The sequence below is a fragment of the Scyliorhinus torazame genome, chromosome 13 (genome assembly GCF_047496885.1).
Source record: "Scyliorhinus torazame isolate Kashiwa2021f chromosome 13, sScyTor2.1, whole genome shotgun sequence".
In the NCBI taxonomy this organism is placed as follows: Eukaryota; Metazoa; Chordata; class Chondrichthyes; order Carcharhiniformes; family Scyliorhinidae; genus Scyliorhinus; species Scyliorhinus torazame.
In genome coordinates, this window is record NC_092719.1 from 121,834,661 (window position 1) to 121,856,520 (window position 21,860).

Sequence of the window (21,860 nt, forward strand, 5' to 3'; positions counted from 1 at the left end):
AATCACACTAATCCCCAAAAAAGGGAAAGATCCGGTGAATGTGGGTCAGATAGACCCATATCACTATTGAACACGGATGTGAAAGTATTGGCTAAGTTGTTGGTGGGGAGGATGGAGGATTGTGTCCCGGGGGTGGTTGCAGAAGATCAAACAAGCTTCGTGAAGGGCAGGCAGTTCAGGAGTAATATGAGAGGGCTGTTGAATGTGGTGATGAATCCGTCGAGAGCTCTGGTGGTGTCCATGGACGCAGAGAAAGCATTTGACCGGATGGAATGGCGGTACTTGTTCGAAGTTTTGGGAAGGTTTGGGTTTGGGCCATGATTTGTGGCATGGGTGCGGTTGCTGTATGTGGCGCCAAGAGCGAGGGTGAGGATGAATGATATAAGCTCACGAAGCTTTGTCTTACACAGGGGTACGAGGCAGGGGTGCCCGCTGTCGCCGCTGTGTTTGTGCTGGCAATAGAGCCATTGGCGATGGCTCTCAGGGGGTCGGCAGAGTGGCAGGGGATGATGAGGGGACAGAGGGAGCATCGGGTGTAGCTCTATACCGATGACCTCTTGCTGTAGGTTTCGATCCGTTGGAGGGTATGGGAGGATTTTTGGCCTGTTGGGGAGGTTTGGAGGGTTCTCGAGATACAAGCTGAATGTAGGGAAAAGAGAGGTATTCCTGGCGAATGAGCTGGCACAGCGGGCTAATTAGGGGGGGGATGCCATTTACGGTAGCGAGGGATAGATTTAGGTACTTGGGGATTCAGGTATCGAGGGAATGGACGCGGCTCCATAAGTGGAACTTAACAAAGCTGGTGGTGGAGGCCAGTGAGGATCTTAAGAGTTGGGATACACTGCACTTAACGTTGGCGGGGAGGGTCCAAGTGGTGAAAATGAATATTCGGCCGAGGTTCTTGTTTATCTTTGAGGCTCTCCCGGTCTTTATACCAAAGGCCTTTTTTTGGAAAGTGGACACATTCGTCTCTGACTTAGTATGGGCGGTGCTGAGGGTTGGGAGGACCCTGCTATCAAGGCAGAGACAGCAGGGGGGGGGCGTTGGCGTTGCCAAACCTGCTTCATTATTATTGGGCGGCGAATGTGGACAAGGTGCGGCGGTGGTGGGAAGAAGGGGTGGAGTGGGTTAGGATGGAGGAGGAATCTTGTGAGGGGTCTAGTTTGAGGGTCATGGTGACGGCAGCATTGCCAATGGCTCCAAGTAGGTATTCAGGGAGCCCAGTGGTGCAGTCCACGGTGAAGATATGGAATCATCTGAGGAGGCATTTTAGGGTGGAAGGGATGTCGGTGCTAACGCCGCTGTGCGAGAATCATGGGTTTGAGCCGGGGGGGGAATGGATAGTGTATACAGGAGGTGGAGGGAAGTGGGGCTCGTCAAGGTGAGCGATTTGTGTTTGGAGGAAGGGTTCGCCAGTCTGGAGGAGCGAAGGGGGAGGGGAGAGCTGCCGACGGGAAGTGAGTTCAGATATCTACAGGGTAGGGACTTTGCACGAAAGGACCCTTTGGTGTCGATATTTGGGGTTTCAGAGAAGCCGGAGCTCATGGAGAGGAGGAAGGCAGATGTCATGGCCTTCGCCTCTCTGATTGCACGGCGACGAATTTTGCTGGCGTGGCGGTCAGCATCGCCACCAGGGGTAGCAGTATGGTTGGGTGATCTGTACGACTTCCTGCGGTTAGAGAAGATAAAGTATGAGTTAAGGGGCTCAGCAGGGGAGTTTGAGAAAGGTGGGAGGTGTTTGTGACCGTGTTTGAGGAGCTGTTCGTCACAGGGGGGTGAAAAAGGAGGAAAATCTGTACAAACTGTATGGTTGATTATTGGGAAGAATGTTTCCCGGGGTGTTTATTTGCTGTAACTACTTGGATACAAGTTTGAATAAAATGCGTTTAAAAAAAAGAGAAAGTAAGATATTCTCAAGCAGATAACCACGGATGAAATATTGGCTGACCAGCTTCCAGTTAATGCTCCAGAACTCCAGCATTCGTGGCTTTATTCATCAAAATGTTAGTGATTCAAGATTAAACACAAAATGGGTCGTATTCTGCATTTAAGATTAGAGAAGAATTTAGCACAGATAAAGCTGTAGGGACTAAGTCAGTTGAAAATTTTAGTACAGGTTGGCAGGATTTTGTTAGGAAAAGGTAAAAAAAAGTAATTCATCCAAAGCAGGTAGAAAATAGTTCAGATATGGATCAGTAATGTGCAACTAAATGACAGGGAAGGCTCGGTCATGATATTCAGGTAAACATCATGGTGCAAACATACATACACACTGACGGACAGATCAACGGACCAATCAATACACACACAACATCACAGCCAATCACAGGCAAGAGCATACACACTATAAAACGGGGAACACGACACTTCTGGCTGATTCCAGCAGGAGACAGCTCAGGGCACAGAGCTCACAGCAAGCGACTCAGACATTCACCATGTGCTGAGTGCTTCTCCAAGATAGTGTTAGGGCTAGGTCTACAGATTCAAGCGTAATGAGCGAACCACAGTAACCAGTTTACCATTGTTGATACTGTTAGTAATAAAACTGAGTTGTACCATCCGCAACCGTGTTGGTTCGTCTATGTAGCAGAGCACCCAACACAACATAGTACCAGGATTGGAACCCAGTAACTGTGAGACCGACCTACGCATCTTAAGGAATCTGCCATCCTGCGCCATGGACACCATCAGCCCGCCGCAGCCGCTCCAAATCGCTGGAAACCTCGGCGTCAACTGGAAGCTGTTTAAACAGCGCTTCTAGTTCTTCCTAGAAGCCACAGAAATGGAGAATGCTTCGATCCTTCTCAAACTCGAGCAACACTTCAGCGTCGAGGTAAATGAGAGTTTCGAGAGGTACCTCTTCCAGCAGCGCCTGCAGGGTAAAGATGAGCCCTTTCAATCTTTCCTCACACACCTCTGTATCCTCGCGCAGTCCTGCGGTTACGACGCCACCTCCGATTCAATGATTCGGGACCAGATTGTTTTTGGGGTCACCTCGGACACGCTACGCCAGCAGCTCCTCAAAATTAAAGGCCTCACCCATGCCTCCACCATCGAAGCCTGCGTCCTTCATGAAAACGCGACCAGCCGCTACGCCCAATTTAAAGTGGCTGAATCGGCAGGGCAGGGGTCCTACAAGGCCGAGCAGGTCCAGGTGATCCTCCCACCCTGCGACTCGGACGAGGGCGGCCATTTCGCGCGCTTTCCGCGGCCTCCTGCGTTTGTGCGCGCCAAAAAAGATGTCGACGCAGAGGGACGTGATGCGCAGGCGCGCCCGATGCAAGGCCGAACTGCGCATGCGCGGTGGCGCAACGAACGCCATGACGTCACGACGTGCGGCAACTGTGGCACATTTAAAGCGGCAATGTCCGGCAAAGAACCGACAATGACTCCGCTGTGGCAAGATGGGCCACTACGCTGCCTGCTGTCGAGCAGCTCAACCTGCCAACGCTCCCCAATTCCGACAGCCTCGCAGGGACGTGCGGACCATTCAGCCTCCGTACTACGAGTCGTATCCAGACGATATCCAAACCAGTGACACAGACGACCGGGACGCCTTCCGTGTTGCGGTCATTGATAGGAACCGGATGTCTCCAAGCAGGACCCACTAGCCGATGCCAGTGAACAGTGTCAATCCGGGTGATGAATGGTGTGCCACCCTAACGGTCAACCGATCACCGATAACATTCCATTTGGACACTGGTGCCTCCGTCAACCGAATAGCATGGTCAGCCTTCTACGCCTTGTAGGTCAGACCACCAAATGGCCATCCCATTGCAAGATGGTCGACTACAACGGAAACATTATCCCGGCCATGGGATCCTGCCAGCTCCAGGTGCCACACAACACACACACGGCCACACTGTCCTTCGAAATAGTCGGGTCATCAAAGGACTCCCTGCTAGGCGCACAGGCATGCAAGGTTCTCCACCTCGTGCAGCAGTTACACGCTCTGTCTCCAGGAGGCACATCAGACTTCCCGGATGCAGTATTTAGGGCACAGCTCCACTCGCTCCTCGCCCACAACCAGGAGGCATTTGAGGGCATGGGCACACTGCCCTATACCTACAGAATACGGCTCAAACCGGATGCCACCCCTGTCATTCACGCACCTCGCAGGGTCCCAGCGTCATTCAAAGACCGCCTCAAGCAGCAGCTGCAGGATCTCCAGGACCAAGGGGTGCTATCCTGGGTCACGGAGCCCACGCCATGGGTCAGCTCCATGGTGTGTGTTAAGAAGCCCTTTGGCGAACTCCGGATCTGCATTGACCCGAAAGACCTGAACAACAACATAATGAGGGAACACTACCCCATACCCAAACGGGAACAGATAACGAGCGAAATGGCTCGGGCTAAAATCTTTACAATGCTGGATGCCTCGAAGGGTTTTTGGCAGATCCAACTGGACCAGTCCAGCAGGAAGCTGTGCACCTTCAACACCCCTTTCGGCAGGTTCTGCTATAACAGAATGCCATTTGGCATCATCTCGGCATCCGAGGTATTTCACAGGATCATGGAACAGGTGATGAGGGCATCGAAGGGGTGCGCGTCTACGTTGACGACGTCATCATCTGGTCCACCACTCAGTCGTCTCCAGCGCGTCTTTGCACGGATACGGGAAAACGGCCTGCGCCTCAACCGAGCCAAGTGTTCTTTCGGCCAAACAGTGCTAAAGTTTCTGGGGGACCACATATCCCGGTCAGGAGTGCGTCCGGATGCAGACAAGGTGAGCGCCATTACAGCCATGCCGCAGCCGACAGACAAGAAAGCAGTGCTACGCTTTCTCAGGATGGTCAACTTCCTGGGGAAGTTCATTCCCAACCTTGCCTCCCACACGACGGCTCTTCGCCACCTCGTCAAGAAGTCCATGGAGCTCCAGTGGCTGCCCGCACACCAGAAGGAATGGGAGGAGCTCAAAATTAAGCTCACCACAACCCCGGTATTGGCGTTTTTCGACACCTCTCGTGATACGAAAATTTCGACTGATGTCAGCCAGTCCGGCATTGGGGCGATACTCCTGCAACGGGATGACACTGCGTCATGGGCCCCGGTCGCCTATGCCTCGCGGGCCATGACCCCCACAGAACAGCGCTACGCGCAGATCGAGAAGGAGTGCCTGGGTTTGCTAACCGGAATAGACAAGTTCCATGACTACGTGTATGGTCTCCCCCAGTTTACCGTTGAAACCGGCCATCGCCCCCTGGTCAGCATCATACATAAGGACCTGAACGAGATGACCCCTCGTCTCCAGCGCATCCTACTCAAGCTCAGGAGGTACGACTTCCAACTGGTCTACACCCCGGGAAAGGACCTTATCATTGCGGATGCCCTATCTAGAGCAGTGAGCACACCGCCCGACTCGGAGGGGTTCCTATGTCAGGTCGAAGCGCATGTGGCCTTCACATCGGCAAATCTGCCAGCTAATGATGCAAGTCTGGCCCATATTCGCCGAGAGACTGCGGCTGACCCCCTTCTACAACGGGTGATGCGCCACATGACGGGAGAGTGGCTCAAAGGACAGTGCCCGCAGTTCTACAATGTCCGGGACGACTTGGCCGTTATTGATGGTGTCCTAAAGCTGGACCGGATTGTGATTCCACACAGCATGCACAAGCTGGTCCTCGATCAACTACACGAAGGCCATCTGGGGGTCGAGAAGTGCAGAAGCCCAAGAGGCGGTATACTGGCCGGGCATCAGTGATGACATTGCCAATATGGTGCTCAACTGCCCCACCTGCCAAAGATTTCAGCCGGCGCAACTTCCTGAGACGCTTCAGCCCCATGAGTTGGTGACGTCCCCCTGGGCGAAGGTGGGTGTGGACCTTTTTCATGCGCTCGGCAGGGACTACGACATCATCATAGAATACTTTTCGAACTATCCAGAGGTCATATGCCTACACGACTTGACATCGTCCGCTGTCATAAGGGCCTGCAAAGACACCTTCGCTCGTCACAGCATTCTGATTACTGTCATGTCGGACAATGGGCCGTGTTTTGCCAGCCAGGAATGGTCTTCTTTTGCTGCTTCATATGGCGTCACACACGCGACGTCCAGCCCTCTGCATCCCCAGTCCAATGGCAAGGCGGAAAAGGGCGTTCACATCGTCAAGTGGCTCCTCTGCAAGGCTGCTGCTGCTGAATCAGATTTCTGCTTAGCCCTGCTGGCCTATCGCTCGGCCCCACTAGCCACTGGCCTCTCACCTGCCCAGCTGTTGATGGGTCGCGCGCTCAGGACCACTGTGCCATCCATTCTGGTCCCTGCAACCAACTATGCTCCAGTACTGCACAGGATGCGACATCAGCGCGTTCGCCAGAAGGTGGCACATGACACATGGGCAACTGATCTTCCCGCCCTGGCGCCTGGGGACGACGTCCGCATCCACCTACCAGAGGGTGGCTGGTCGGCACCTGCCGAAGTTCTCCGACGCGTGGCTCCCCGCTTGTTCCTGGTTCGCATGCCTGATGGCTCCATTCGCAGGCGCAATTGCCGGGCTCTTCGCCTGCTTCCACGCTCGCTACGGGAACTTATACCGGTGCCACGCCCTCCTGTTGTTCCTGATGTCGACTTCGTGGAGCTTCCTGCCACCATGCCTGTTCCGTCGTCGCCCGTGGCCAGGCCCATTCCTCAGCCGTTGAATCCTGACCCACCCATGATGCGGTCAACCCGAACACCTACTAGGCTGGACTTATGAGCTTGTTTGAACATTTAACTCACTGACGTATCATACCTCTGTGTTAATATGTTTCTCTTTTTTTCTCTTGTCGTTACAGGAGTTCGTTTTGACGTTTAATATTTCCACGTGTTTTGTTTATGGTACAACCTCGTTGCTATGTCGCACCTGACATCGCCCCTTGTATATAGTTTAGCCTCATGTACATGCTGTAGATATTGCACACACACACATTCAGCTGCACTCAGTACACATCTCTATTTATTACCACATAGGCACATGTTCTTATAAAAAAGGGGGGATGTCATGATATTCAGGTAAACATCATGGTGCAAACATACATACACACTGATGGACAGATCAACGGACCAATCAATACACACACAATACCACAGCCAATCACAGGCAAGAGCATACATACTATAAAACGGGGAACACGACACTTCTGGCTGATTCCAGCAGGAGACAGCTCAGGGCACAGAGCTCACAGCAAGCGACTCAGACATTCACCATGTGCTGAGTGCTTCTCCAAGATAGTGTTAGGGCTAGGTCCACAGATTCAAGGGTCATGAACGAACCACAGTAACCAGTTTGCCATTGTTAATATTGTTAGTAATAAAACTGAGTTGTACCATCCACAACCGTGTTGGTTCGTCTATGTAGCAGAGCACCCAACACGACAGGCTCGAGAGGTTGAAAGGCCCTTTGCCCATACATGCTTATCAATTGGGTGTGCAGGACGTAAAACGCTAATACAATAATCTGGGGTTTTCCACTGCCAGTTCCATTACCGTCAATTTTATTTATTTTTTGATTCGGCCACCATTTAGCGCCCAAATTTAATTGCTCTCGATAAGGTGCTGGTAAGCCATCTTGTGAACTGCTGTGGTCCTTGCGGTGTAGGTACATCCACAATACTTTTAGGGACTTCGAGGATTTTGACAAGTGGCACAGAAGGAATGGTGAATATTTCCACATCAGGGCATCTGATTTGGAGAACTTGGTGGTTTTCCCATGAGCCCGATTGCCCTTTTTTGACCAGATGGTATCAGTCATGGGCAGCACGGTAGCATAGTGGTTAGCACTATGGCTTCACAGCGACAAGGTCCCAGGTTTGATTTCCACTTGGGTCACTGTCTGTGCGGAGCCTGCACGTTCTCCCTGTGTGTGCGTGGGTTTCCTCCGGGTGCTCCAGTTTCCTCCCACAGTCCAATGATGTGCAGGTTAGGTGGATTGGCCACGCTAAATTGCCCTTTGGTTAGATGGGGTTGCTGGGTTATGGGGATAGGGTGGGGGTGTGGGCTTAAGTAGGGTGCTCTTTCCAAGAGCCGGTGCAGACTCGATGGGCTGAATGGCCTCCCATTGCACTGTAAATTCGATGATTCTATGGGCCAGGGCAGCGTTTTTCAAACTTTTTTTGACCACATCAGCCGACCTTCGCGACCCACATCAGCCGACCTTCGCGACTCACGCGGGCCGACATTTGCAACCCACCGTTTTCTCTTACCTTTAATGCGACAGATGAACCTGCTAGGTCCTCATTTACTTGTTTGCTGCTGTCAAAATGGAGGATTTGCAATCATGCCCAAAGCACGTGACATCAGCGTTCGGGGCACCTGATCTGCTCTTTGCCTAGCTTCACGCAGGAAGATTACAATAAATTTAAAACAAATCTTCTCCTGTGTCAGCGCGCTGATGTCAGGAGGGAGTGCTTCTGACGTGGTTCTGCGCATGCACAGTGCGCCCGCATTGTTTTATATGGTTGCGGCCGTCATTTTCAAAGCTGCTCGTTGCCGGCATTGTTAAAAGCCGATGCTGTGGCTGATGCGCACCATTGGGAATGCCACAACGGACGGCTCCGCTACCCTCCCGACAAGCGCCTGTGACCCACCCGCGGGTCGCGACCACCACTTTGAAAAAACTGGGCTAGGAAGATGTTTAAAGAGCCTTAAAGTTGCTATGAATCTTGTAGATGGTTACATATTGGGCTGGATTCTCTGGTCCCCCAGCCGTGTGTTTCTCGGTGATGCGCCATTCGCTGCCGGCGGGATTCTTTACTCCCGCCGCTTATCAATCGGATTTCCCGCTGAAGCCATCCCACGCCTCCCGGAAACCCGCGGGAGGGGGTGTGCTGCCTGCAGGAAGAGAGAATCCCAATGGGTGGAGATGTCCAGCCAATGTTGCTACTGTCCGCTGATACTGGAGACAGTGAACCTTTAAAGCGTGTATGGGAAGGTCAATCAAGTAGGTTGCCATGTCCTGATTGGGGTTGAGTTTCTTGAACATTGTTGGAGCTGCACTCATCCATCACACTCCTATCTTGTGCCCCTCAAGTTGGTAGGGAGGCTTTGGGGAGTCAGGCGGTGAGTTACTTGCCACAGAATTCCGAACCTCTGTCCTGTTCTCAGAGTCACAGTATTGAAGTGGATGGTCCAATAAAAGTTCAGGTCAGTGCTGAGCCCCAGGCGTCAGTAGTGGTGGGGGCTTCAGTGAAGGTAACACTGTTGAATGTCAAGGGAAATGGATGGATTGCCTCTTGTTGGAGGTTGTCATTACCTGTTATTTCCACTTATCACCCAAAGCCTTGATTGTGTTGTCCAGATTGCTGGTGCTTGTGAAAACATGGTTAAAGAAAAGTTATATGCCAATCCTTGAAAGCAAATGGATAAGACAACAATCTACATTTACAGAGTGCCTTTCACCTGCTAAATGCCTCAAGACGATTTGCAGAAGAGGCACCAAGCAGAAATTGACACTGAATCAGAAACAGATATTAGGACAAGTGACCAAAAGCTTGGCCAGAGACAGTGGAAGAATAATATTAGTAATTTTCTGCCACAAGATTTCAGTGCTGTACCTTTGCCACAATATCTAAAAATATAGGGCGCCATTCAGCGGACTGAAGTCAAAGTCTGCTGTCAGGCTTTTTAGCGGGTATAATAATAATAATAATCGCTTATTGTCACAAGTAGGCTTCAATGAAGTTACTGTGAAAAGCCCCTAGTCGCCACATTACGGCGCCTGTTCGGGGAGGCTGTTATGGAAAGTGAACCCGTGCTGCTGGCCTTGTTCTGCACTACAAGTCAGCTGTTTAGCCCAGTGGGCTAAACCAGCCCCTGCTCAGCAGCTGCAACGCCGAGAATAATCCTGCTATCCAACGGCACTTTGCCCTTTTTTTTGGCCTAGGGGAGTTTCTCTCCGCTGAGGCCAGAAAGAATAATTTCCTAGATCAGGGTGCCACTTTGGAAGGCAGCCCCAACCTTCCCCCTCCATTTTCAGGTGCCGTCCCTGCGTTTTTGACCCTCCCTCAACGCCCCCCCCTTTAAACAGGAACACCGCTCCAAGTGGCAAAGCCCTCCTGGGCCTGACCCCTTGCAGTGCCAACATGGCACCTCAGCAGGGTGCCAGAGGGAGTGCCAGGGTACCACCCCACCCTGTCCCCGACCATCTGGAGATCTCCAACGGCCTGGGAGATCCTCCTCCCCCGAGGTGCCGGACGCCTGGTTCATGTTTGTGTAAACAAGTGCTAAATGGCGTGGCCTGTGAGTCCCAGGCGCCTGTTGAATCTGACATCTGGGTATTTAAATGAACCATTAGGCTAATTTAAACATGCAGATCTGGATCACAGCTACCGAGGGCGAGATCCAGATCACACCGGGCGAGTGAGTCGGGTGACTCCGATTGGCTCAGCGCCTGGCATGGAGCCCGATTTGGGGCTCACGGACGATGCGCCGGAATCTGTGCTGAGCGCCAATGGCGTCGCTGAATTGCGTCCACAATTTGAAATGTTGTCTTGCAGCATGCTGTGAAGGTTCAACATCGATTGGCTTCGCCCATGAGTATCACTGAGGCACACCTGCTCCTGATGGGTATGTAACCAGAAAGGTTGTAGCAATTTTCACACAACAACAAACGTTTACCCGATGAGGAAACAGACTGCAATGCAGCTCCCAAGCAACTTCAATGTTTGTGTGGACACAACCAACTTTAAATATCTGGCATGAGATACTGCAGAAGTGAACATAGGTTACTGGAAAGCAAAAGCAGGTGGTGTGTGCATTACAATGAGTGTGAGGTATAACATTTTCAGATGGAAGCATATTAAAGGAGAGTGTTGAATTGGGTGGTGAATAGAGGAATTCAGATAAGAAGTTCAGGTAGATAAAGACATAACACAAAGAATTGCATTTGGGTTTTATAAATAGGGACTTTGAATACAAGAATAAAAAAGCAAGAATACATTTATACAAGGCAATGAATGGGACACAATGGGACATAATAAAGAGTATTATGTGTAGCTTTTGGGGAACCGATTGTGGAAAAGATATTGAAGTCAGGGAAAATGCAACATTGATTTGCAGGAAATATCATGGATGAGAAGTTTTGGTAATGAGTGAGGCTTGTCATACTGTTGCTACCACAGCAGAGAAGATTTAGAGGTGATTTTTTAAATTAGGAAGGATTTTAATAGAGTGAGAAGAGAAAGATTATTTCCTCTGTTTTGGAAAGGAGTCGCCAAATTAAACACACCAGTAAGAGATTGAGATAAATTGTTTAATGGAGAGTTATTGCAGCATTAGAATGTTTTGCTTCAGGAAGTTATTGAACTGGAGAACGTTGCACCTCTTTAGGAAAAAGCCAGCAGAAATTTGAAACAAGAGGATGTGAGCTATGGGAGGACAAATAATTGGAATGGGATTGTTGTACCTACCTGCCATAGGTACACTGAGAAATAGCTTCCATCAAGCTTTAAATCTCAAGAGATGGCAGTCAAAGCAGAAAGCAAAGCATTTATATAGTCTGATGAATGTAGAAATTGTTTTATATCATATTTTATGTTGTTGCAGTAGTTATTAAAAACCCTGGTTTAAAAAACATACAGGTAGTAGGTCTGCTAAAGCTGTAATTAAGGAGTCGGAGAAGGTGAGGTTGTGATTCATTCCAACCACTTGATTACAGCTAAAGTTCTAATGGAATACTGTTATAATTGTTGGAGATTACCTGCAGAGTAGAAATATACAAGGGAGTGCTATTTGGTCCTGGCTAAGCAGGTCATGTGACATCTTAGTAGGATACAGATGCTGTAATTAATGGGAGGGGCCAGGTCTGTCTGTAGTTTTGCTGTCTGTCCTGGGAATTTAAGTTGAACAGCAGTTTTGCTGTTAGGTTGAGAAGTGTACTGAATGTACTCTTGAAAGGAACTGTCTCCAAAGATCTTAGCACAGCTAAGCAAGTTAAATCTGTTTTATTAACTTTATTTATAAGTGACATTTGAACTGCACTGGGTTGCTTAATTGGAGTTAGTGGAGGGTGTAGATGGTAAGTTTAAGTTTTTCCTTGTGTTTAAGAACTGTTTAACTGATATTTGTAAAGCTGGTGCTTTGATGTTAATGTGGTAAATTCTGTTTTTAAAGTTTGTTTTAACATAAAAAGATACCTATTGGTCAGAGTAATCACTCCTGGGGTGAAGTATCCTTTCCTCACAGTTTTAAAAATTAAACAAAAAGGTTTGGGTTCTTGCCCCAACATCCTAACAAATGTTGGGGTCTGATTCAATAGCCTAACAATAGTCTGTTTGATTTTAGCACCCGCCCCTCCCCCCCAACCGCCGGTGTATTATCTGGTGGCGGAATCAGCCTACCATTGGCCGGATCTTCCGGTCCTGCCAATCTCTACACAGTTTTGAGTTCCCCGCACACTCTACCACTGGGAACACGCCACATAGGGGTCACCAAGAGGTGGACTGGAAGATCCCAACAGGGATGACTAAGGGGAGTGGCTATTAACTGTGTAAATGATTAGCAAGTGTCTCAATTTGTCTAACTGGAAAGCTGAATACTATAGATCAAATGCTGTTAAAATCTTCAGATCAGGGATCAGACACTTGGCTATCTTGAGAAGCATGTTTCAGAATGAGTCCTCAAAAATGTCAGAGTGATTAAATCATCATCAGATATGCAATGTGTATATACGCATATCAGAGGGCCAAAGCAAACCCGAGACAAGTAAAGATTTCATAACAACAGCTTGTTTGCGCAGCCACTTTATGGAATGAAACAGTCCAGTTTCTGCAACAGAAAGGCAAGATTACTCAGTGACTACAAAAAGATCTTGATTCCAAAATTACCAATTTTCAGCAGTTCATCAGCAAAATTATGAGTACCCATTAAGTCACATCGGCAACATGGATGAAAATGCCCATGAATTCTGATATGCCCAGCAGCCAAACTCAGGAGTGGAAAGGTTTGAAAACAGTCCTAGTGAAAACTATAGGACATGAGATTCATGGTGGTACCAGCCTGCATATGGCTTGGCGGTGCCAGGCTGGCACTGCCAAGGTGCCAGGCTGACACAATCAGGGTGCTTAGATGACAACAGCAGTGCCAGGGCACCACCCTGTCCAAAGGGCATGGAGCTAGGGGCCTCCGATCTGCTGGGAGACCTCCACGAGTGCCATTCAATCTCGTCCCCGTTTGTGGGGACCAGTGCTGAACAATGCTCACCCAAGGTCTCCGAGGCAAAGGGCATGAATCCCAAAGCCTCAGGACCCTCTGGAATCTGCACATTAGAGTGAGGCTAACTGTTTCGCTCCAACATGCCGAATTGCCAAATAGTGATCCCGCCCACAATGGACAGGAATTACATTGCAACGTCTCACGAGATCGCGTTGGATCGTGAGGCGTTGCAAGCCGGCTGGATCCCGGGAGCGGAGTCTCCCGGCATTAATCGGCCACGCTGTGCCGAGCTGCTTTTCAGGTGCAGCGTGGCCGTTGGATCGCGCCGCAGGTTTTTTTCTTACTTGCAGTTTGATTTCGAAGCCTGGAGCCTGAAGTCTGTCCCTCTGTCATATAATTGATTCCCTCTAAAGATCCAGGGTACAAACTTCTCTCTCTGCACAGCAAGACTGAACTGCAAATAAATAAAGTTCAGCCATGAGCTGAATACAGGGTTCGATACAAAATCAAGTGAAGGAGTTCTTTTCTATCTCCACAGTAATGCTGCGTGGTTTCAGATTCATTTTTGAGCTCAGAGCTGGAAGCTGGTTCGCTCTCTCTGAGATGTTTAAAATTCTCTGAAAATCTCGTGTGGGGACTCCGCCCTTTCTTCTGTAAGGCTGGAAGTTATTCCGGCGAAGTTGGTAAATCACTTAAGATTAAAACTCTGACTGGAGTTGGGATGAGGTGAGACAAAGATTCTTAAGGATTAATCAGGCCTGCGGCTGTTGTTTCGAGTAAAGACCCAGGTTGATAAAGGTTAAAATAACTCTCCAGAGGAAATCTACTGCATGGGAGTACTGAATGAATAATTATGCCAGAAGATCATCACGAATAGTACACCAGTGGTTTCGATCATTCAGCGTCCTGGGAGGGCAGCCTGCTGCAATGTCTTCAACACCAGTAGCAAGGATTCTCGTCTTTTTTTTAATCTTAATACCAATTATTTTACCTCTCCCCATCCCTCTGTGTTTGTCGGTCTTGTGTGTGTGTGTGGGATGGTTGAAAGGGGGGTTAGTAGGTTATCTGGTCGTTATTCCGTTGTAATTACTGCATATTTTACTTCTGCTATAAATAAAGTAGTGTTTAATTTACACACCTGGTGGCTGTAAATTATTGAGCAGTCAAGGGCCAAAGTTTTGGGGACTTTTACACAAATTTGGTTTATTCACTTAATAATAATAACTTGTCACAAGTAGGCTTCAATGAAGTTACTGTGAAAAGCCCCTAGTTGCCACATTCCGGCGCCTGTTCGGGGAGGCCGGTACAGAAATTGAACCCACACTGCTGGCCTTGTTCTGCAGTACAAGCCAGCTGTTTAGCCCACTGTGCTAAACCAGCCCCTTCATGTGGGACTCTGGGGCTGGCATCGACTGCGCAGTAGTCCAGTATGTCATAACCAAAAGCATTGCTCAACATCAAGTTCCCTTCAGGAGTTATTATGCCTATCCATGACAATGGTTGGATAGGGCAAAGTTACAGATCGATAATGTGTAGAAATAGGCCTCCAGGCAGCCTGCATAAAGAATGCAGCTTATCAATGTGGGACTTGTTCGGATCCCATTTTACCAATGTGAGCAAAAAGTGCCTGCGAAAATCCCTACATTGGAGTTATAAGAGGTGGTCTAATGTTTGTATTTTAACCTTTGGATGTGTGCTTTACCAAGTCATTCAGGGATCAATAGTGCGCTAAATAGAATAGGTGGATGGTTGACAGAGGAAAAAGCCTTCCTGAAGAGTGGACATATGCATGCTTCCTCACTTGATGTTTGGCATGGTTTCAATGTCGAAGCATGGGATGCTATCAGTACACAAGTGTCATCACTTCATTAATAAATACAGAACATCCAGTTGATGTATCAGAAGGATGATGATTTGCTGTCGAAGGACGATTCCGAAAGTGAAAGCGCCAAATCTGATCCAGAGTGGGGTCCTTAATTTTAATAATCTTTGTCACAAGTAGGCTTACATTAACACTGCAATGAAGTTACTGTGAAAAGCCCCTAGTCGCCATATTCCGCCGCCTGTTCGGGTACACGAATTGAGAATTCAGAATGTCTAATTCACCTAACAGCACGTCTTTTGGGACTTGTGGGAGGAAACCGGAGCACCCGGAGGAAACACACGCAGACATGGGGAGAACTTGCAGACACCGCACAGACAGTGACCCAAGCCGGGAATCGAACCTGGGACCCTGGCACTGTGAAGCAACAGTGCTACCCACTGTGCTACCGTGCCGCCACGGTGATGATGTTGTAGCTAAAGTGATTCCGAATGAATTTGATGAACTCTTTGTGTCCATCCAAGGACAGATGAAGGTCAATGTAGAGAAGCATGGAGTGATTCATCTTGGTAGGAAGAACATGGTGACGGCATAATATAAAGGGCCACCATTCTCAAGGGAGCTTAGGATGAGAGGGACCTGGGCGCACACGCGGACAAGTTATTGAAGGTAGCAGGACAGGTTGAGAGAACAGGTAATAAAGCAGGCAGTATCCTAGACTTGACGAATAGGGGCAAATAGTACGAGAAGGAGGTTATGTTAAACTTGTACAAGACACTCGATCAGTCTCAGCTGGAGTATTGGATTCAGTTCTGTGCGCCACACTTCAGGAAAGATGTGAAAGCATTGGGGTAGTGCAAAAAAGATTCATGAAAACAGTTCCAGGGATGAGGAGCTTCAGTTATGAGGATAAATTGTAGAATTTAGCACTGTCTCCCTTCGAGAAAAGGCAACTGGAAGGTGATTTGATAGATATACAAAATCATGGATTTCTGGATAGGGTAGATTGGGAGAAACTATTTCCACTCATGAAAAATTCAAGAACAACAGGGCACAGCTTTAAAGTAATTGGCAAAAGAGATGCAAGAAAAAGCGTTTTCACAAAGCAGATAGTTAGGATCTGGAATGCACTACCGGAGTGCTGGGTGGAGGCAGGTTCAATCGGATCCTTCAAAAGGGAATTAGACTTTTATCTCAAAAGATAGGAACGTGCAGGGAACTGTTTTCATGAATCTTTTTTGCACTGTCCCAATGCTTTCACATCTTTCCTAAAGTGTGGTGCACAGAACTGAATCCAATACTCCAGGGTTATGGGGAGGTGGAAAATGGCACTAAGGAAATTGCTCACTTGGAGAACTGGTGCAGACACGATGTGCTGAATGGCCTCCTTCTTGTCCCTGGGTTCTGTACTTCCTTAAAAGCTGTCCATCTCTAAAGTCTTCTGGTCTGACAAAAGTTCGTGTTAACATTGGTCCTGATCTTCCACTTTTCAAATCATCAGAGATTAGATGTATGAGTTGGGGACCCTGTGGAAGTTCCAATGCAATGGACTCTGTGGGAATTCCCCAGGAAGTTTGAACTTCTGACGGACAATTCCCCTGTTCCTCGGAACCCTCCGAGAAAGTCTCCGACTTACTTTGGATACCTCAGACTTGCTTACCAGAGGTACCCAAGGAATATTAGAAAAATACTAGTCTAACTCCTGGATAACAAAGTAACTGACAGCCCTAACTTCCCCGACCCAACCTGGCTAGCTTCCACAACCTGACCTCCGTAAATCTCTGGCTCCCCCTGACCCAACCCGTCTAGCCCCCATCACCTGATCTAACTAGCACCCAACAGAATCACCCAACTCGCCCACCTGACTCCTCGATCAGGCCCGACTAGCCTCTAAACTGACAACCCCTCCCAATCAGACTCCCGACCCAACTACTCCCCCAACCCATCTGTCCACCTCATCCAGCTGTCACCCTATCCATGCTCCACCAAACCCACTTAACTCACCCGTCCACTTGCACACCTACAGACCGATTCTTTCACTCACACATTTATTCATACACAAACACACCGAGGAGCTTGGAGACCTTTAAATACTTACCAGAATACGGAGGCTGGTGCCATACAATGGAGCCTGGCTTCTGCAGATTCTCCCGCTGCTTTCTTCAAGGATTCCTGTGCTGAGGGAGTTCTGCAGGATCCTCCATCAGAAATCAGAGCCTTTTCACTGTATGCAGGTAAGTGGACAGTTTTCTTTCTGGAGAGGTTCCCTCCCCAGGTTTCACAGGGGTTTCCCTTCACACTGATGTTGGGGTGTTCCCAGCAGTTTTTGCTTTTATACTTGTGTTAAAGATGAGATGAAGATACTTGCACCAAATAAATCATCCACTTTATTTAAAAGGCATAAGCTACAATTATTTTTATTTTGCCAGTTACTTTAAACAGCAGGAAAATAAGTTATACAGAAGTGCTCAAGCATTGGAAAGAAACATTGAAGTTTTGATTTATCAAACTATATATTTTCTCTCAAAGCTGGAACTATGATTATTTTTCTTTCATTTGATGCCTAAAAGTTATTACAAGGCAGATCAGGAATGCACACAATTTGTATTCCATAATCAACACATGCTTTTGATTTTACTGCACAGATGGTGTAGCCTTGACTAACATCCCCAGAAGCAACGTACTTGGAAAACCAAGTAACAACTCTAATGCTGCACCAGTTTAGGTAGTATTATTACAGTACTGTGGCATGAAGGACAACGTCTCCAGACCAATCGGAAAGTTTATCAAAAAATGAGAAGTATTACTTATAAATATAATTTAGAGACAAGACTTGTGACAGGGCTTAGTATCGAGTCTACCTTACAGCCAATAAAGTCTATTTACTTAACTAACAAAGTCTATTTGAAGAGTCTTGACAAACTACAGCAACCCTACAGCAAACAGAACTCATAACCTCTGGGGTTACGTAATACACATTCTTTCCTTTCCTTTTCCTCTCCCACCGAATAATTTTGCCTGAATAACACAGAAACAAAGAGGGAAGTAAAATCTAGTCATGGTCTGAGGTGGCAGCCAATCAAGTCTATGCCAATGTGTGCAGGTTTCATTCAGGTCTAATTTTAAACAAATGGTGATTGTGGAAATGCCAAGATTGTTCTTTACAGCTTTACTAAATGAAAATCCTGAAAGTACCATCTTTCAAACTAACTCAACGCTAATACTCCGACAGTGGTCCATAACTTTATTTATAGCAAGGAGGAGAAGAGTTTTCTCCGTGCTAGCCGATTTCACATTTCCATTTGGTGTATGGATTGACTCAGCAATATCAGTAAAACATCTGTCCTTTCAGACGGGCTCTGCTTGGAGAGAACATTCTGAGCTGTATAATATTAAGGTAAAGTGCTGGTGATTATGGGTGTTGGTAGGACTACAAGGAGCAATTGAAGGTGATACATTACATTTGTCACACTGTAAAGCACAAGTGTGATTTTTCTCATCATTCATTGAAAGCAATTAGCCTACTGACAATACTGGAATACATTTCACGAACCAATGTATCAATCCTGTGGTTTGATCCACACCCTAACTTATAGGATACTTGTTCAGTCTTTTCTTTTGGATGCACATTAGCAAACTCTAAGTTTATGAAATGAATCTGCAACTTCAAATTTAACACTGATAAGGGATCTGGAGCTATATGAAATTCAAATAACACAGTCACTAAAATGCCTTGCAGAAGGTCCTACCATTTCTCTAGGTTTGTTTGAATCAGATTCATGCTGATACATTTATGCCACTCACAAGTTCTCATAAGTACAGTACTCAAACAGCTAGTGTGAGGCTTCATCCAAAGAGAACATCATATATTCAAAGAGATGGGACATTAGCTCGACAGTATCGCGTGGCAAAAGCAGAATTGTTTGGGTAGTAAGCTGGTCTTTTGGACGCTCCTCTTTTAAAAAATGCCCCTCAGTTGGATTGCAATTAAAAAAGACCAGAGTACTGAGATAATTGTTACACTAGAGGACTGAACGTTGATGTCCAATTTCATGCTGCGCAGGTGGTTGGAAGCTTAGAAACTGCATCTGGTGTAAGGAGCAATCTTGGCATTTGACAGGCCTTCTGACTCCCTGGTACTGCACAGCAAATCTCTTCTAACTACGCCAATAACCTTTTCAGCAGACAAAGCGGCAGAAGGAGAGAGCAAAATAAAAATTGCATCTCTTAAAATGTTGGTGACAAATGTGATTGATCAAGCTCTAACAATGCGAAGTGAAATTGATTACAAATTTGCCATATATATATTTTTACGAGATGTTATATAAAAAATCCTCGCAATGCAATCTATCAAACGCTTGGTTGCTCAACTATTTTGGCCTCGTTTACCACAAGTCTCCAAAGCTGCAATCATTTGAATGATGGCTGCTGGCTAAAATTGTCTGGTCACAATCCAAATTATAACCTGCACGTAATAAACAAGACACTTTGGCAATCAAACAAGAGGTTACATTGAAATCTCTGCTGTTGTTTCACTTTGAAAACAACATGATTTCACAAAAAATAATAACCCGTGGCTTCCTCCTGCCACTTGTATAAATAAATCCCTAGCCAGTCCTTTTACTTTTGATATTTTTTCCTTCTTCTGGTCCAATCTTCTTCTGAAGGTATTAACTTTGCGTCAGGTTATAATTTAATAAAATTAGCCCCCTTCCTGCACCTCATCCAGTGCTACAATGCAGCCTTTACAGTCAGTTGTACGGGTGGAGGGGAGGTGGCACGAGGAGGCAGCTTGGGTCAAATTTAAAATGTGTCCCTATCTATCAACCACAACAAATGCACTCTGCAACCCGGAGAGGTAAACCCAAGTGATGTTTACCCTCCTTAATTGACGGGTGGGGACGTCAACAGGTCAACTGGATTATTTTTACGAGAACTGCGTGCTAGGCTACAACACATGCACAAGCCTCATATATATCAATAGGTAGCGAGCACTGGGTAACCAGAAATCAAAAAATGGCTAATTACGTAAGTAAACTATTTTTGGCAATGCCCTCACTTAAATATTCCATGTATACGGAGGAGATTAATATTCCAGTCCGTGATTCCACTCATGCGGGTTGTGTTTTATCTATTTGCAAATTTCAGGAACTTGACATTAAAATTGCAATAAAATTGCAACTGCTCAGCCTTGGGTGAAACAGTCTGTCAATATAACACCCTAATTAAATTCCTCACTGCTTTAATTACAATCAGATCATTAAAAATAAACTCTGGAGGTTATTAAACTTTAAGCTCTAGAGTTTATTAAGCCTATGTGAGTGTCCATTCCTATGCGCTGATTCTTTATTGCAGCTAAAAAATACATTTTGTTCTGTAATATTCGGTCGGGCTAGTTCTTATTGGAAGCTCGTGTCATGTTTTGTGTTGGAATTCTCACTTCCTTCTCCGTTTGCTTTCGGAATTCCTTTTCCTGGGCACTCCTCTCATTTTCCTTTTCGGAGTCTTCACATTTGACAATTGCCTGCAAGAGAAGTAATATGTTAAGGAAGATAAAACAAAAAGCAGATACTTTGTTTGGCAGAGCTGCAAACAAACTATTTTGCTGTTGGGCCACAAGCATTGCAAGATCTCATAATATTCCTCACTTCAGAAGGAAGCTGGCCCAACACGGGGGAGGGAGTTCCCATTAAGTCGGATGGAGAGTCAACGTCAAGAGTCCTCTCTTGTTCCCCTTTGCTAGAAGCTCATGAGAGTAATTAATTTAGCTACTCAGCTGCTGAAGCACACAAACTAGAAAGGCCCAAGGTTGGATATAGAATGCATAGTATCCCTACATGCAGAAGGAGGCCATTCGGCCCATCGACTTTGCACCGGTCTTCGGAAAGAGAGCTCTACCGAGGCCCATTCCTCCACTCATCCCGCCCTATCCCCATAACCTAACCTGCATAAACTCTGGACACAAAGGGCCAATTTAGCATGGCCACTCCACCTAACATCTTTGGATTGTGGGAGGACACTGGAGCACCTGGAGGAAACCCATGCAGCCACAGGGAGAACGTGAAAACTCCACACAGTCACCCAAGGCCGGAATTCAACCCGGGTCCCTGGCGCTGTGAGACAGCAGTGCTAACCACTGTGCCACTGGTCTGAGCACATCTCAGATAGATTAATGTTTACCACAATTAGCTTCAGGGCTAAGGGGAGGAAAATAAATGATCAAAGTCCTTGCTCCTTATCATTACCCAGTTCCCCTGCTGAAATTTACCAAAGAATGTCAGGCGACAAAAAGATCGAATATGGCTATGTTGCATTTCATGGTCAAACAGCTCACTGACACTTACAGTGTCAGCTCACAGGTGAGAAAAAGGAGTCCTGAGTGAGCTACAGGGGAGTACCCAGAGCCTCTGGATCATTAACAAGTGGCCACTGCTTCAAGTATAGAAGTGGGAAAGATAAAAGAAAATCTGTTGGGGGAAGCGGGCAGGAGGGAGCAGAAAAATGTAATTGAGACAGGACCGGCCCGGCTTCCTACCTACCTTAATGAGGTCAGGGCAGGAGAAATAAGCAAACATAATTAGCTGAGGCCAATGAGAAGATGGGAAAAGGCAAGATTTCTCGACTTGGCAGAGCAGGTGGTTGGGGGCGGGGGGTGCGGAGACAAAACATAAGGGCTTAGATGGTCCCCAAAAACTCTAAAAATATTCTCTTTACCATCGCTAACGAGTATGATGGTCCACCTAAGAAACTCCATGTTACTGGTCATGGGACCTGTGGGTTCTTGCATGGCTGCTGAGCCCAATCCCAGAGCCGCATCTTGACCGCACACTTGGTGGGATTGGTCAAGATCTCTGGTATCCCTTTCTCAGGCTCCTTTTCTGGGTCTCCTTGAAGAATTGTGCCCCTTCAATC

The 21,860-nt window shown here is 47.3% G+C and overlaps 1 protein-coding gene across 3 annotated transcripts in view; it reads right to left on the reverse strand.

Moving 5' to 3' along the window:
- Positions 1-17,317: 17,317 nt before the first annotated feature.
- The window catches only part of rad18 (RAD18 E3 ubiquitin protein ligase), a 448,932-nt gene continuing 444,389 nt past the window's right edge, over positions 17,318-21,860 (reverse strand). For all 3 annotated transcript variants that reach the window (XM_072472125.1, XM_072472124.1, XM_072472123.1), the window contains one exon: positions 17,318-20,472. In XM_072472125.1, the coding sequence (XP_072328226.1) occupies positions 20,385-20,472 (88 nt within the window). In that variant the 3' untranslated portion in view covers positions 17,318-20,384. The remainder of the gene's footprint in view (positions 20,473-21,860) is intronic.